The 16291-nt window shown below is 36.1% G+C and overlaps 1 protein-coding gene across 1 annotated transcript in view; it reads right to left on the bottom strand.

Moving 5' to 3' along the window:
• Positions 1-432: 432 nt before the first annotated feature.
• epha2a (eph receptor A2 a) overlaps positions 433-16291 on the bottom strand; it is a 29531-nt gene continuing 13672 nt past the window's right edge. Inside the window, exons 4-17 of the mRNA XM_056460403.1 lie at positions 13946-14101; positions 13527-13859; positions 13102-13229; positions 10683-10860; positions 10411-10513; positions 10141-10196; positions 9864-9989; positions 7713-7898; positions 7569-7630; positions 7277-7486; positions 5209-5358; positions 2721-2914; positions 1160-1315; positions 433-1063 (exon numbers count right to left, since the gene is read on the bottom strand). Of these exons, the coding sequence (XP_056316378.1) occupies positions 955-1063; positions 1160-1315; positions 2721-2914; positions 5209-5358; positions 7277-7486; positions 7569-7630; positions 7713-7898; positions 9864-9989; positions 10141-10196; positions 10411-10513; positions 10683-10860; positions 13102-13229; positions 13527-13859; positions 13946-14101 (2147 nt within the window). The 3' untranslated portion in view covers positions 433-954. The remainder of the gene's footprint in view (positions 1064-1159; positions 1316-2720; positions 2915-5208; positions 5359-7276; positions 7487-7568; positions 7631-7712; positions 7899-9863; positions 9990-10140; positions 10197-10410; positions 10514-10682; positions 10861-13101; positions 13230-13526; positions 13860-13945; positions 14102-16291) is intronic.

The raw sequence follows: 16291 nt of genomic DNA on the forward strand, positions 1-16291 counted from the left end.
GGATACCGGGGTTAAACTCCTACTCTTTTCAAAGGACATCCTGGGATTTTTTTAACAACCACAGAGAGTCAGGACCTCTGTTTAACGTCTCCTCCAAAAGACAGCGTTCACTGAGCGGTATAGAGTCCTCACTAACACCACTTCTGGCAGCAACATAGCTTTCCCATATGGTCTCCCATCCAGGTACTGACTGACACAGCCCTGCTTAGCTTCAGTGGGCAACCATGTGAGAGTTGCAGAGAGCTAGGCCGACACTAAATAATAGTAACCGCATAAGCACGTTTTACAGTTATATAGACATAAATCAAATCACTTCAATGTTGTTACGTTTTGCTTTAATTTCAGGCATGTGATGGTAAAAACACAACTCAAGATAAGACTTAAAAAATATTTTAATACTATACACAACAGTATTTTTCTTTACAAACACGTACAATAAATAAAAAATAAATATTAAATAAAAAGAGCTGAAATAAGACATTTAAAACATCCTTTTGAAACAGAAGGATGCAGGTCAACAATTTGACAAAAAAAAAATTATTAGGTTTTCTACAAACTTTTTTACAATTTCAGTTGTACAAACTTAAATCAGACTTCAACCCCTCATATTCGGGCAGCTCTGTTCACTATAAGGGCACCACAGTAATATCCAAGGTTACTACCGTAGACTAGATAGTACCCTAATCATCAGACCTGAGACAGTAGTTATAGCATTCCAAAGCAGACCATCATACGTGTGCTTAATATGGCTTACGTTCAAAACAGAACGGCAAAGAGCATAAGGGTCCATCTGACATGTGGAAAAATAGGATATAAAATACATAAACAAACTAACAGTAAAGTGTTTATATTCCCCGAGAGGAGTCCGTTTGATTGAAAAGGGCATTCTGGTTCTTATTCAACCAGTTTTTTTTAAGTCCATTCAGAACAGTGTTGCTTCAGTCGGCCATATTATCACATTGCAAACAAATCCAAGGCCCCCACTGGGTCTTGCAGGCCCAAAATGCTGTATGCTATTCTCTTCTGATGACCTACCAGCTGAACACCAATATTCCTGATGTCCCTTTAGAAAAAGAAGTTGATGGAAATATGTTAGATTTCGGTATATGGAATTTTTGGTAACATTTGCGTTTGGTTTATGAATGCAGTGGATACTTACTCAATTTTCAAGCGCAACACCTGGTCGATAGTTTTAATGCCAGCGAGGGCGAAGGTTTCTCTGTACTGGGCCATTTTAATGGATTCCAGCCATTCGTCCACTGACCTGAAGGGAGCGCCATCACAACCACTAGTGCTGGGTAGACGAATGGAGACACTGTGATGAAAATAAAACAGAGCTTTTAGTGAACGTCGCTGCACTCCAGGTTGTATTTCATGCACTATTCTGTGTTGTTTTGAAGTCTATATCACAAGTGGATCACTTATTCTTCTATTGTGAGTTTACTTCTAAATTCTGGGTAAATATCTATGCTTGGTCTTGTTAAAATGACTTCAATTATTTTCTAAAAGAAGGTTCTTTTACAAATGTGATTTACATGATATTTTTACTTATTTATGTGCTGATGAAACTTTAATAAAACTTTATTTTATTAATAAATGAATATCATACTCATTCTTGTAAATAGAAAACAAAAAAAAATGTAGGCCCTCTTTCAGCTGTTTTCATTCTGAGATAGGGAACGTGGTACAAAGCTTAAAATTTTAAAATAATAATAATAATAATAATAATAATAATAATAATAATAATAATAATAATAATAATAATAATAATAATAACTGAAGCTTTTTTTATTTTCAAAATATTTATTGTTTTCCCTTGATGTGCTAATGCAAAGTATATTTTGTGCAGATGGTTTGATTTAATTTAATTAATAAAGTGTGAATGTATGGAGGACAAAAACCTGAAAAATAATAAATAAATAAATAAATAAATAAGCAAATATATAAATAAACGAGTAAATAAATTCATAAATTAATGCATAAATAAAACATTAAATAAATAAATACGCAAATAATTAAATAAACATATGTAATAAATCCACAAATTCCCGCATAAATAAATATTTAAATAATTAAGTGCGGGCATGCAAATAATTAAATAAATTATACGAAATAAGAAAATGCTTAACTGAAAGTCCCCCCCCCCTTTCAAACATTTATTAAAACTTTTAAGCATTGTCTTATTCCCATTGTGTAATTTATTTAGGTATTTCCTGCCCGAACTATTAATTATTTAAATGTTTATTTATGCAGGAATTTGAGGATTTTTATATACATTTATTTATTTATTTGCATATTTATTTATTATTTTATTTATGCAGGAAATTTTGGATTTATTTACTAATTTATTTATATATTTGCGTATTTATTTATTTATTTATTGTTTTTGCAGGTTTCGTCCTCATTGTCATTAACAATATGTATTGTAATTGAAATCTACAGACAAACTGAAACACACACTTTAATTTGAAATGTTTTCATTATGCTTGTCTGAAAAAACACTTTATGACAAGCCACAAAGCCCAAAATCTGAAAACTGACAAATGCAGAGCTTTCAGACTGATGTTACAGGACAAAATTATTTCATGCTCTAGATGGTACCAGAAGTCCACAGTGTATATTAACAAGTGCATAATGTACTGTGCCTGATTTGCAACACTCCTCATTCTGCATTATACCTGCAGTTTTCTATCAGGAGCATTTTGAAAGCGGTTTCTTACCGTGGGTCGATGCTGGCAATGGTTGAGAGTGACTCTGGGTTGCGCAGCAGCTTCTCCAGGAGGTTGACGATATCAACAAAGCGTGGTCGAGTGGAGCGGTCCTGCATCCAGCACTGAAGCATAAGCTGATTAACTGCTGATGGGCAGCCCATCGGTGCCGGCAACCTGTAGCCGTCATTTATGGATTTCATCACCTGTGATTAGAAGTAAAAGAAACAGTGAAGCAGAGCTCACAGAGGATGTAATTCCATTCAACAGCCCCTTCAGGATTTAGCAAGTCCAATGGTTCTTGTTTTTTTACAAAATTGTTGTGTATTTTTCCAGATAAAGTACTGAAGCGAATAATGCTATAGGTTTTGAGAAAATCAGTCATATTAGGACACAAATATGACAAACCAAAAATCCTAGAGAGACTGATTCAGTGCATTTTAAATCAAAGCTTAGGTTGTTGGTACTTACTAAGGCCTTAACTGGCTTTTCAAAAAGTGTCAAGTAGTTTATTTTTAATAAAATTGCTATTCACACAAAATTTTGCTCGTCAAAATGTTTATAAATCCATATGAATTTAAGAGTTTAAATACGTCTACCAAAAAGACATGAATTTAAGACTTTAATAGACATTTAAACTGTTTGAGATTCATATATGCATGTCATGTTTGAGCTTCTGTTCTTGAAATCTTGAAACACTATACGAATATTCGAATGTATTAACCTTGTTTCATGATTTATTTATTTTTTTTTTTTTAATAAAGGGTTCGAAGCACCAGAATTGGGGTAAAGACAGTTTTAGAGAAGGGAAAGAAATCTGTCAGAAATATCTTGTGTTTTGAAGACCAAAAGCCTATGGGACTGGAATGACATTTTCATTCTGGTGTAAACTAACCCTTTCATTTAGTGTTCTCTAGAAATGTTTTTTAATGTTTTTTTAACTGTTTGAGATTCATTCATGCATGTCCTGTTTCAGCTTGTGTTTTTGAAATCTTGAACCACATTATTCATAACCACTTGATTCATATTTTTTCAAATTTTTGTTTTTTATTGAAGGGTTTGAAGCACCAGGACTGGGGTGAAGAAAGTTTCAGTGGAGGAAATAAAAAATTTGTTAGATTTAATAAAAATATCTTGTGCTCTGTGTAGGGTTCCACTAGCTGATCGTGAGTTCTTTCTTTTTTTTTTTTTGAACATTTTTTTATTTGTTTTTTTTTTCCTTTTAGACATACACAAAACAAAAATACAAACACAACATAAAATGCCTGACACAAAACGTAACTGCATATATTAAAATATACATATGGCCTGAGCCATAAGCTATTATGTTACGAATATTACAATATGGTAGGACAAGTGAGAAGTTTGATGAAAACAAAGTACACCTGAATGAATGTCTATACGGACATTATGTCATTCCGAGTTTCAAAATGTCCCATAAAGCAAGGTTTATATTGTCCAGATATGGTGTCCAAGTGCGAATAAATGTATCAGTTGTGGAGTGGCTAAGACATGTTAAGTATTCCAGGGGAATAATCTCTTGAGTTGCCATACTTTTATGGTAAGTTCTTTCTTAAACTGGAACATAAATTTCAGACTAAGGGATTAGTAACTACTAGCTTGTTTATAACAAAATTTCTTCTTTCTTCACTTGCACCACATGTTCTTAAGGCAAACTGTAGTCAGTAGGTCGTAAGCTCTCCGTAAAGTCATGCGTAGTCGCATTGAATGACAATAAAAAGCATTTAAATCTTGAATCTATATAGGACTGTAATATGAAAATGAAATTATAAGTTACATTTTTAGCACGTTAAATTGCAGTCAATCACTAATAACAGATGACGAACACACCTGCATTGCGAGCCGTGAATGCATGTGAAATACACATTTTATATCCTATATATGACAGAGAAAAGAGCAGACGAAAAACTCAGTCATGAAGAAATTCTCATTTTAATTGATGGATACGATTAACACAAAACACTCATAAAAGAAAATTAAGCTTCTTTTATAAACTGAAAAAAATTGCGAGACTTGGGAGGAAATTAAGGCTGCGAATAGAGGAAGATCATTCTTCATTATAATCGCGAGCTCCTCAATGTAAACTAATCTCTCTGTCGTCTCTTTTCTACCATTATACATGTGTAGAGGCTGCTGTAAATATTTAGTTAGTTAGTTAGTAGCATTACGTTTAAACTAAGTTCAGGAGTGCAACATAAAAATAATTAGTAACATGCAAGTTGTAACTTAGTGTCCCTTTAAGTCACAACTAGGCTCCGTTTTAACTTAACCACTGCTGGTGCAACCAGCCCCAGAAGACCAACTAAGAACTTGTGGGTTTAGAAATGACAACATGTTCATTTTGAGGTAAACTAACCCTTCCATTTTGTGTTCCCTAAACATGTTTTTACTTAATTCATGCTTTTCATCATCACCCAATTTAGGTTAGCATCCTGACTTATAACCAACCATCAAAAACTGCATAAGTAACACCCCATACCTCTTGGTTGCTCATGTCCCAGTAGGGTCTTTCTCCAAATGATAACACTTCCCACATGACTATGCCGAAGCTCCACACATCACTGGCTGAAGTGAACTTCCTGTAAGCTATTGCCTCCGGTGCAGTCCAGCGAATAGGAATCTTTCCCCCCTAAGAATAAATAAAGCCAACAACGTACAATGTCAGACTTTTGTAAACAATAGGTTCCAATCCATATCAAATGGCCCTTTTGAATATTAAGATAAGTATTCTCATGAGGATGGTCATAAAACTGGGAACTGTGGCATTTTAAGGATTTAAAACCCCTGATATAGGCATTCTGTTAGCTATAATCAACTGCAACTACATATCAAACAGTCATTAAAGTATTAGCAGACTAGCAGCTCATCATCTGCTAATGCTATATTTTGATGGTCTCCCAACATTCAAGTACATGACAACTTATTCTGCTCACATTAACCTAACCATCTACTAATACTATAATGACAGTCAGTTAATATGTAGTTTTAAAGTTACTTATTTACTATAAGGCCCACACGAAATCTGTACACGAAGAAATACACAGACTTTTAGTCCATCGATGAGTCCTATTTAGTTACTTATGTAAATGTGTCTATGTATATTCCATTTTTTATTTTTATTTCAGTAATATTACTTACTAATATGCAAATGTTTATATGAATTATTTACAACAGTTTGATTGATATACAATGTCAACAGTGGTGTAAAGTAACAAATTACAAATACTCAAATTACTGTAATTGGGTAGTTTTTATCAGAAATTGTAATTTACAAAGTTGTTTTAAAGATGTGTACTTTTACTTTCCCTTGAGTACATTTTTAGTGCTGTATAGGTACTTTTACTCCACTACTTTCCTTCAACCTGTAGTCACTGCTTAATTTTTTCTTGTGGGGATTAGAAAATTCAGTCCTTTGATTCCTATCCAATCATATCACACATAGAAGGTAAATCACATCATAATGAACTACCTCAAGACATGGAAGATTTATAAATGCAGCAAAATGTTTAGAAGCATTAAAGGTGTCTTTAAAGATGTCCAAAATCTTTACACGTATTGACCCAGAGACGAATGCTTACTGTATGATGATCAAAATGGTCTTAAACACCCAGCAGGCACAAGATTGAAGATGTACCCCAACGTCGTGGGGACATTGCATTTTGTTTGGAAATGAAAATTGGGTTGAAATCAGAACCCAACATCAGGCCGACAACGGCAATGTCCAACCTAAAAGCGACCAAATATCAATGTCTAATGATGTTACAGCTTGACTTTGTGTGGACGTTACCACTGTGATGTCTATCAGATGTTTTTTGGTTGTCATACCTGACGAATAAATGTCAGAATTTGACGTCAATATGACGTTGGTTTAAGATGTTGACACGACGTTGGATTTTGGTCACTTTCTAACACAACCTAAAATCAACCAAATATCAACATCATTTGATGTTGTTATTTGGCATCAAAATAATGTTGTCCTTAGACGCTAAATCTAACCTAATATCACCGTTTTATGATGTTGTGTGCCTGCTGGGCAATGACTAAATGCACTACAGAATGTTACGTTTACACACATCCACAAATTACATGTAAACGCATCAGCTTTTTACAGCATAATACTCACTACTCAAGTACTTTTGAAAGGTCTACTTTTTACTCATACTTTAAGTAATATTTAAAACAGATACCTTTTACTCTACTTGCACTACATTTATTTAAGTATGATTTTTCAGTACTCTTTCCACCACTGAATGTCAATCACAATTTCTGTCTTTTAGTAGATATACTATATAATAACCTTTACATTCTAAGCCTAAAATAAAAAGGTATTATTTTTTATTTCATGTTTTCATTTCAAGTTTTAGTTACGATACTCTGAAAATCATTCTGCATAAATCCTCAGAAATAGCAAAAAAGGTCGGTTTATTCAGTCTGGCTATAGGCAACAGAATGTCTAAATGGCACCATCAAAATAAAGTGAATCAAATAATGTGTGAATGAATTTACAGATTTATTTTGTAGTGATTATGTGCATTCGTATCACTTACAGTCGTGGTGTAGGTTCCCTCAGGAAAGTCCTCCAGCACTCGAGACAAGCCGAAATCGGACACTTTACACTCCAAGTTGCTGTTGACCAGAACATTGCGAGCTGCTAAGTCCCGATGGACGTAGTTCATGTCTGAGAGATACTTCATTCCTGCTGAAATGCCGTTCAACATCCCCACAAGCTGGTATGAGGAAAAATCCCCATCATGATCCTGTTGAGCACAAATAAAAAATTCAGTGATTCTAATACATTTCAAATTCTTCAGATTTGTTAATGCATAGACCAAAACACACCCTTAAATACTGGTCCAGGGCTCCATTCTCCATGTACTCAGTGATAATCATAGCATCTTTGACTGAAATAAAAGAGAACATCCTGTTAAAACATGCACTGCTATGTGAGTCGCCAGAAGCATGCATTTATAATCTGATACTTACATTTGGTGACGACACCTTCCAGACGGATAATGTTCTTGTGGGAAAACTGGCCCATGATGCTGGCCTCGCTGAGGAAGTCTTGCCTCTGCTTTTCCGTATAGCCTGGCTTCAGCGTCTTTATGGCTACTGCAACCTCACCGCGGCCAGGCATCTTCAGAGAGCCACGAAATACTTCCCCAAACTCTCCTGTTGGACAATTATGGAAACGCAATTGTTTATTTTAATTTAAGTTAATGCACATGCTACCACCGCAAGTATATTTATTATATAAATAGCAATATATATATATTTTTTTTTTATTTATTTATTAAGAAACTGTTATACATCGTTTCTTTTCAATGGGTTTAATTTTTTTTTAAATCCACTATTTCTCTTACTTTTATACTATTCAGAAGCCATGTGCACACACTGACAGGTCAAATCTACTTCTCTCTAACGTTATCTCTCATTCAAGTTCAGGTTGCTTTATTGGCATGACATTTTGTACAGTGTTGCCAAAGCATTTTAGATGTATAAAATATGTAATAAATTAACATCATCAAATAAATAAAATATACAGCAAAGGAGAAATAAAATAAATAAAAATGGAATAAAAAAAGACAATATCTCTAAAAAAATCATAATAATTAAAGGAATAAAACGTGTAGATTATTTTAATAAGACAAATTAGTTGATTAGCCATTTCTAATGGTGTACAAATATTTTACAGCCTATTTAGATTTAATTTCTTCCTCTCCGATTGTTTAGTAAAGTTTTTCTAAATCTTTTAGATTAAAGAATCAATTTGAATTTAAACAAGAATTTAAACATTAAATACATTTCCCCTGCTCTCGCTGCTGTGCGCATACATTTGATGACAGATTTAGAAAGTGAAAGCAAAAACAAATCCCGCACATTTTAAGAGATTTAAAAACCCTGTCCAGACACATTTTTAAGTCCCAAAAAGATCTTTGGGTCTCTGCAGAGCTACGGGAACTCACAGTAGCTACGAAATGGGTAACGAAGATTTTCCACTACTTAATTAATCGTGGATGTTTGGTTATATTAGGCGGATACAAAAAAAGTGTAAAAGGATGATAATTATAGTTTAAAAAAAAGTGTCACTAAATATACCTTGGTGGCCCGCCCAAGTAAAGTCTATGTGTGGGAAGCACTATATACAGTTGAAGTCAGAATTATTAGCCCCCCTTTGATTTTTTTTTTTTCTTTTTTAAATATTTCCCAAATGATGTTTAACAGAGCAAGGAAATTTTCACAGTATGTCTAATAATGTTTTTTCTTCTGGATAAAGTGTTTGTTTTATTTCGGCAAGAATAAAAGCAGTTTTTAATTTTTTAAACACCATTTAAGGTCAAAATTATTAGCCCCTTTAAGCTATTTTTTTTCTCGATAGTCTACAGAACAAACCATCGTTTTACAATAACTTGCCTAATTACCCTAACCTGCCTAGTTATCCTAGTTAAGCCTTTAAATGTCACTTTAAGCTGAATAGAAGTGTCTTGAAAAATATCTAGTAAAATATTATTTACTGTCATCATGGCAAAGATAAAATAAATCAGTTATAAGAAATGAGTTATTAAAACTATTATGTTTAGAAATGTGTCGAAAATATCTTCTCACTTTTAAACAGAAATTGGGGAAAAAATAAACAGGGGGGCTAATAATTCAGGGGGATAATAATTCTGACTTCAACTATATACAGATATACAAAAGCCTCTAAGTGGCATCTGAAATGTTCATTTGAAATGAGCATTTTTCTCAGGTTCCAGTATGTAGGTTCAGTATTTGCAATTTTAAGGTTCTTTTTGGGCCTTTAAAGTGAAATAAAAATGCTAATTTAAAAAAATGCTATAATAAAAACTCTGCTCTAATTACAATAACTTTACAAAATGTTATCTCAATGTGCCAACGCAACATTTATAGTTGATCTTTTTCTATGTTTTTGGTAGTTACAAGTTATTGTGTTATAATAATAACATCTATTTAATAATAAATAAGATTAAAAAGAGGTTTATTGCAACTAAAATAAACAAATAAATAGCTAAAAGTAACAAACTAAAATCTAAAAATAACATTGTAAATATTTAGATAATTATATTAGTATACATGTAATAGCACATGTTATTTTTCTTTGCCTACCACAACACTGACCTGCACCAATCACTTTCTGCTTGGTGATGTGACCAGGGTGAATCTCACTGGCAAACTTGAGGATGGCCGCACAGGGGTCTTCATATGTATGGGGATCGATGTAGGTCTTCAACGGAAGGAGTTTCTCTGCAAAACAAGGAAAGATTTGACCTTGGATTAGATGACACCCGCTGTACCATGATCTCCGATGAATTTATACAAAGTTATGTCTGATCATCAGATATTATGATCTCAAATACCAAACAGATGCACACAAATCCCAAAATCCATGTCATACCTGGACATGAAAAGTAATCTCCGTCAACCCTCCGTCTGACGTGGGAATTCAGCCTCCTGATGAAAGAGCATTCAACATCACATTAGCGAGATAATTAAAGCTGCTATCTCGATGGTTTCTTTAAATGAGCATGATTGCAGATCAAAGCTGGAATGTAAACAGTGTGGGCAGGCATTGGAGGCCAAGTTGGGAAATCCTGCTCTGCGGTCTGGATAGAGATAAAGAAGAGAATAGACTGGAAAAAGTGAGAGCAGAGATACGTTTGCTAACCTTTTGTGCAGAAGCAAAATAACCACCACAATCAGCAGCATGACTCCGCCCCCGGCGATGGCTCCCATGACAACCATGGAACTGTTCTGTGTCCGAGATTCTGCTGTTAGAAGGAAAAAAAGAAATTCACTTTACTCATACTGACAAACACTGACGCATCTCTCACACACACACACACAAACAGCCTATCGCCAATGCATCTAAGTTACGCACTTTCTCATGCCCGAAAGCATTAAAACTCCACGCCCACACATGTGTTCGCACGCACTTACCGAGAGGCAGCGTCTCAAATTCAAGCTCCGCGCTATGGCTGCTGGGATGGCCTTCTGCTGTCAGGGTGTGAACACGAAACACATACTTTGTTCCTGGTAAGAGGTCATTAATCGGCACCGAGTTCTTCTCCAGAACCAGGACGGTGTAGGTGGTAACATCCAGCTCTCCGGGATCCTCCTATGAAACAAAGAGGAGAGGAAATTGAATGTTTATGCTAGGAAGAAAACACGGAAGGGCCATGAAACTCATGAAGAACGAGAAATCATGAAATCTAAAAATGTTTCATGAAGAAAATGCTAAGGTTTCTTTTTTCCCCCAATTTTTTTATTACATTTTTTCAAGATAATATACAAACTTATAAATGTATATGAAAAATAGAAGTCCTATCAGCAAAGAGATGACATGAAATATATAGCAACAAAAACAAGAAAACTGTAGAACTCTTACATCAAACTTACCTTTTACTACCCCCTTCTACGCACCATCCCTCCCATCTCCCACCCCTCCCAATTTTCTGAGGCCTTCAATAAGTATGCAAAGATGAATCAAGACACAGATAAATAAATAATAAACCAACTGAAAAAAATAATAAATAAATGAATTATTAATAATTAAATAAAAAATATATAATATATGGGTAAAAATAGAAAAAGAAAATGTAAAGTAAACACTAAAAGTCTCTTTCTCCCTTTTGAAATTCTAGTCAGCAGGTCCTGAAATGATAAGGTTCTCAATGACAGACAGTATGGGACTCCATGTTTTGTTAAAGGAGTTCAGTGATCCTTTAAAACAATGTCTCAGTTTCTCTAGATAGATGCAATGTAGAACCTCTTTAAACCAGTGTTCCGATGACGGAGGGGACACATGTTTCCATTTGAGAAGAATTGCGAAAGGCGAGCAAGGTGGTAAAGGCAATGACGCGGCGTGTTAATGTTTGTGTAGTTGGGGTTGGATGATAACCAATAAGGGCAGTCAGAAGGTCAGGAGTTACGATTATATTAAGAGCTTGAGAAAGAATTAAAAAAATATTACACCAATAGTTTGTTAATTTTGAACATGAACAAAACATGTGAAGGTAATCGGCCGTGACTGCTTGCAACTGTTACAGGCATCACTTCTGTCCTGAAATATTCTATAAAGTTTGGCATTAATGAAATGGGTCCTATGAAGTACTTCACATTGTAGTAGGATGTGTCTGGCACAAATAGATGAAAAGTGAACTGAACTGAGAATGTCCTTCCATTGGTCCTCAGAAATCTCAATACCCAGATCTTGCTCCCATGTTTGTTAAAGTAATCCAGTTGGAGATGGAAGCAAAGCAGTTATTCTAACATAAGTTGTAGATATCAGCCGTCTTTGACTTGGATTGAGGTTAAGAATTTAGAAAATGCTAAGGTTTAACAATGCTACTGAGATTTATGATGTTGCTATGGACTTTGATGTGGTTGCTAGGGTGTTCTTGTATTTCTGGGTACTGCTAAGCGGTTGCTGGGGTGTTCTGGGTTGTTTGTAGGTATTGCTAAGTGGTTTCAAGGGTGATCCATGTGCTTTTTGTTTCAAAGTAGTTGCAAGGGGTGTTCTTGGTTTTTGCTGGGGTTATCTATGAGGTCTTTGGTCGTGTCTAGGTAGTTGCTAGGGTGCTCTGAGTGGTTTGTGGGAATTGTCAAATAGTTATTAAAATGTTCTATATGGTTCATGGAAATTGCTGTGATGTTGCTAGGGTGTTCTAGTGTTTATTACCAGGTTGTTGCTAGGCTGTTCTTGGGCTCTGGAAGGTAGTTGCTAGGGTAATGTATGTGATTCTTGTATATTGGTAAGTGGTTGCTAGGGTTTTCTATTGGGTTCATGACCATTACAGTGTGGTTTCTAGAGTGGTCTAGTGTTTATTGCCATGCTGTTGCTATAGAGGTCTAGATAGTTCATGGGAATTGCGGTTCCTAGGGTAACATATTTGATTCTTGAGTATTGCAAAGTGGTTGTTTACCATTGTTGTTTACCAACCAATTCTCGTTGCTATTTTTATTTTACGAAAAAATGTAGAGAATGTCAGAGAAAATGGGTGGCACGGTGGCGCAGTTGGTAGCATGATCACCTCACAGCAAGAAGATCGCTGGTTCGAGCCTCAGCTGGGTCAGTTGGCATTTCTGTGTGGAGTTTGCATGTCCTCCCCGTGTTCGTGTGGGTTTCCTCAGGGTGCTCCGGTTTCCCTCACAAGTCCAAAGACATGTAATCTAGGTGAATTGGGTAGACTAAATTGTCCATAGTGTATGTGTGTGAATGAGAGTGTATGGGTGTTTCCCAGTGGCTGGAAGGGCATTCACAGCAGCGGTTCATTTCGCTGTGGGGACCCCCGATTAATAAAGGAACTAAGCTGAAAAGAAAATGAATGAATGTTAGAGAAAAAAGATGCTTAGTCACCTTCTTGCGGTACATGAGCTCATAGCGAGGGGAGGGTTGATTCTGCACATGATGGTCCACGACCCAGGACAAAGTCAGACTGCTGGTGGTCCGATCTTCAACTCTCAAGTACAGCACCCTCGGGCCATCTGATTAACAAAAGCACAAGAAGTCATCGGTATTTTGGCTAAAAACATCAACGTCACAGATTACAAGTGAACAGAATTTGATACGCCGTGTCTTAAGCAGGCATGACATATTGTCAATTCCTCTCCTTGCTAATCTGTTAATCTTCTCCAGCCGTGACAAGCAATGAAGCGCACAAGGTAGGTCCACCCACAAATTAACCACGCTGGTACAAAATTCAGCTTCAAGTAGCATCAAATTAAATGTGATTAGCTGTGATTTAGGCATTACAATACCTTTATATTAATGCAAAGTCTAACCTGTGAAGTGAAGCACTGTTGTGATGCTAGCCATGGCTCTCTTTCGACTGAACTGGGAGACGCCATTTTGGGCCTCGACTGTAAAAGTGTAGTTCACATGAGGTTCCAGCTCGCTAACCACGACCTCGGGGGCTCTCAAGGCTGTCTGCGCAGGCTCGAATCGCACCCTTCCGCCACACAGCGAACACAGACCACCCTCACAGCGCTCGCATGCCACACTGTATGTGATGTCACTCCGACCACCAGTGTCTGCCGGTGGGCGCCAAAGCAGCTGCAAACTTCCTGCTGTCAGGAGAGGAGTGTAAACCAGGTCTCGGGGTGGGCTAGGAAGAGCTAGAGGAGCAGAGCAAGGTATAATGTTTAAGAATTAGGCCAGGAGTTTCAGAATGAACTTTTCAAAAGTAAATACTCAAACTTACAAGAGCAAGGAGCAGAGTTTGGGTCTGTGGGAGCCCGGTAGAAACCTTCCATGCAGGGGCACAACAGCGCTCCCCGTCCCGAACGCTGGGTGTTTTCTGGACACACTTCACATGGCTGGCTGGAATCAGTGCTCTTGTAGAAACCCGGTTCACAAGCTGTAGAAAAGAAGAAATGGTGAACATGATGAGACATTTAATCAATTAAAACAATACAGATATCATTTGCACATTGTATTAAAGGGATAGTTCACACAAAAATGAAAATTCTGTCATTATTTACTGACCCTTTACTCGTTTCAGACCTTTATGAACTTCTTTCTTCTGCTGAACACAAGAGAAGGTATTTTGAAAAATGTTGGAAACTTGTAACCACTGACATCCAAAGTATTTGGTTTTTCTACTACAGAAGTCAATGGTTATCAGATTTGAGCTTTCTTCAAAATATCTTCTTTTGGGAGGAAGAAACTCATAAAGGTGGCCTCGGCTCGACTGAAACAAACTCTGGGGTGGATCGATTGTAGTGAGAAAGCAAAATGATGAAGAGAGAATTATGAGTAGGGCGGGATTTCATTCCTTCCGGTAAATTACTATTACGAGAGCTGTTTATCCGTTAGGAAAACTGACCGAACTGCAGTCTTAGGTTAGATTTAGGTCATGACGTCAGGTGACCAAAATTCAATGTCTAGTCAACGTCTAAGGACAACGTTATTTGATGTCCAATAACGAATAGGTTATGTTGGAAAGTGACCAAAATCCAATGTCTGATAGATGTCATAGTGGTAACGTTTACACAACGTCAAGATGTAACATGAGTAGATGTTGATATTTGGTTGATTTTAGGTTGGACGTGGGACACGGCCTGACAATGGATTCAGATGTCAACACGATTTTCATTTCCAAACAAAATACAATGCCTCCACGATGTAGGGGTATGTTGAGGTACAACATCAATATGATGTCATGTTGATGTCCTGTGCCTCCAGGGATGTTTGTTGGTGTCACCACTCAAAATGAAAGTGCAACTTTTCGCTTTTCTCATTTAATGTCATAAATTAAATTAAAATAAGGATGCATGACAGCTGAGCGGGACTCAGCAGAATAAACCCTGAAACTCTGACCAATGTGAGGAGAGTTTACTCGCACGTGACTTGTTTCAGCAATTTTGGTCCATTTAGAAACTTTTCCGTGTGAAAGCGAACTGCACCAAGAAAAAAGTGCAATATTGTAACAATTTTAATCCCTGTTTCAGAACAAAAGAATCAATCTACAGGTGTGAAAGCATTTTTGGGAGGTGAACTATCCCTTTATCCCATTTAAGGAACAAATAGATCACAAAAAATGCATTTTTGACTTTTCATTTACTTCTGTTCACTCCACTTTAATTGTGAATATTCATGATTTGCTTGAAGGGAAAGTTTATATATTGGCTTCTTCTGATCTTTTGATCTAATCTTGCTAAATTAGCATGTGCAAATTTACATATGAACACAAAAAACAGACAACTGCAAATAAGATGGAGAGTAATAACTTTAGTTTCTGGTCCAACAACTGCACAACTATGTAAAATGTTTTGGGGTTTTGCTAGAAAAAGAACTGGTAAGTCGACCCTTTTTTCACCTTCAAACTAAACTTACAATTTCAAACCACAAACTTTTAATCCTGCCTGACTACTGCAATTCAACAATACATCTCACAATGTTTAAGAAGCTGGTCTTTTGTGAGTTTTTTAATAGCATTCAACCACACCAATGTCTATAGCAGAGATGCCCAAAGTAGGGCCTGTGGGCCAAAGTTGGCCCATTGTAACCTTTGATTGTAAATATACGATTGTAAATAGTATTAGTTAATATAAAGCAATGTTTGCTAGTCGTTTTTAAATATTATTAAATAAATTTGGAAATTACCCATGGCAATTATATTTACATTTGTCCCACTAGCCTCAATCAAGTTTGGTTTTTGGCCCTTCATTAGAAAAAGTTTGGGCACCCCTGGTCTATAGCGACAGTTGTCAAGTTGTCAACATTGGATAAACTCAATGTACATGTATATATTTAGCTTTGTTCACTCATTATTAGATGTACTTTAAAATCACAAGTAAACAAGAGTCCTAGATTTGCATGCGGATCCGATAAACTATTTTATTTTCATCCATTGCACACATAAAGAGAGCCTTAATCTGTTGGCACCATCAAAACAGGCCAATCAAGACAGGCAGTGCACAACAGGCATTCAAACATTCAACAAAACAGTAAACAGATTCACAATCCAACCGGAAGAAGCAGCTATTTGAAATAAAACCAGTTCGACTGGTCGCTAAACTTTTGTATCATGACTCAGAACTGCATA

The sequence above is a fragment of the Danio aesculapii genome, chromosome 6, assembly GCF_903798145.1.
Source record: "Danio aesculapii chromosome 6, fDanAes4.1, whole genome shotgun sequence".
In the NCBI taxonomy this organism is placed as follows: domain Eukaryota; kingdom Metazoa; phylum Chordata; class Actinopteri; order Cypriniformes; family Danionidae; genus Danio; species Danio aesculapii.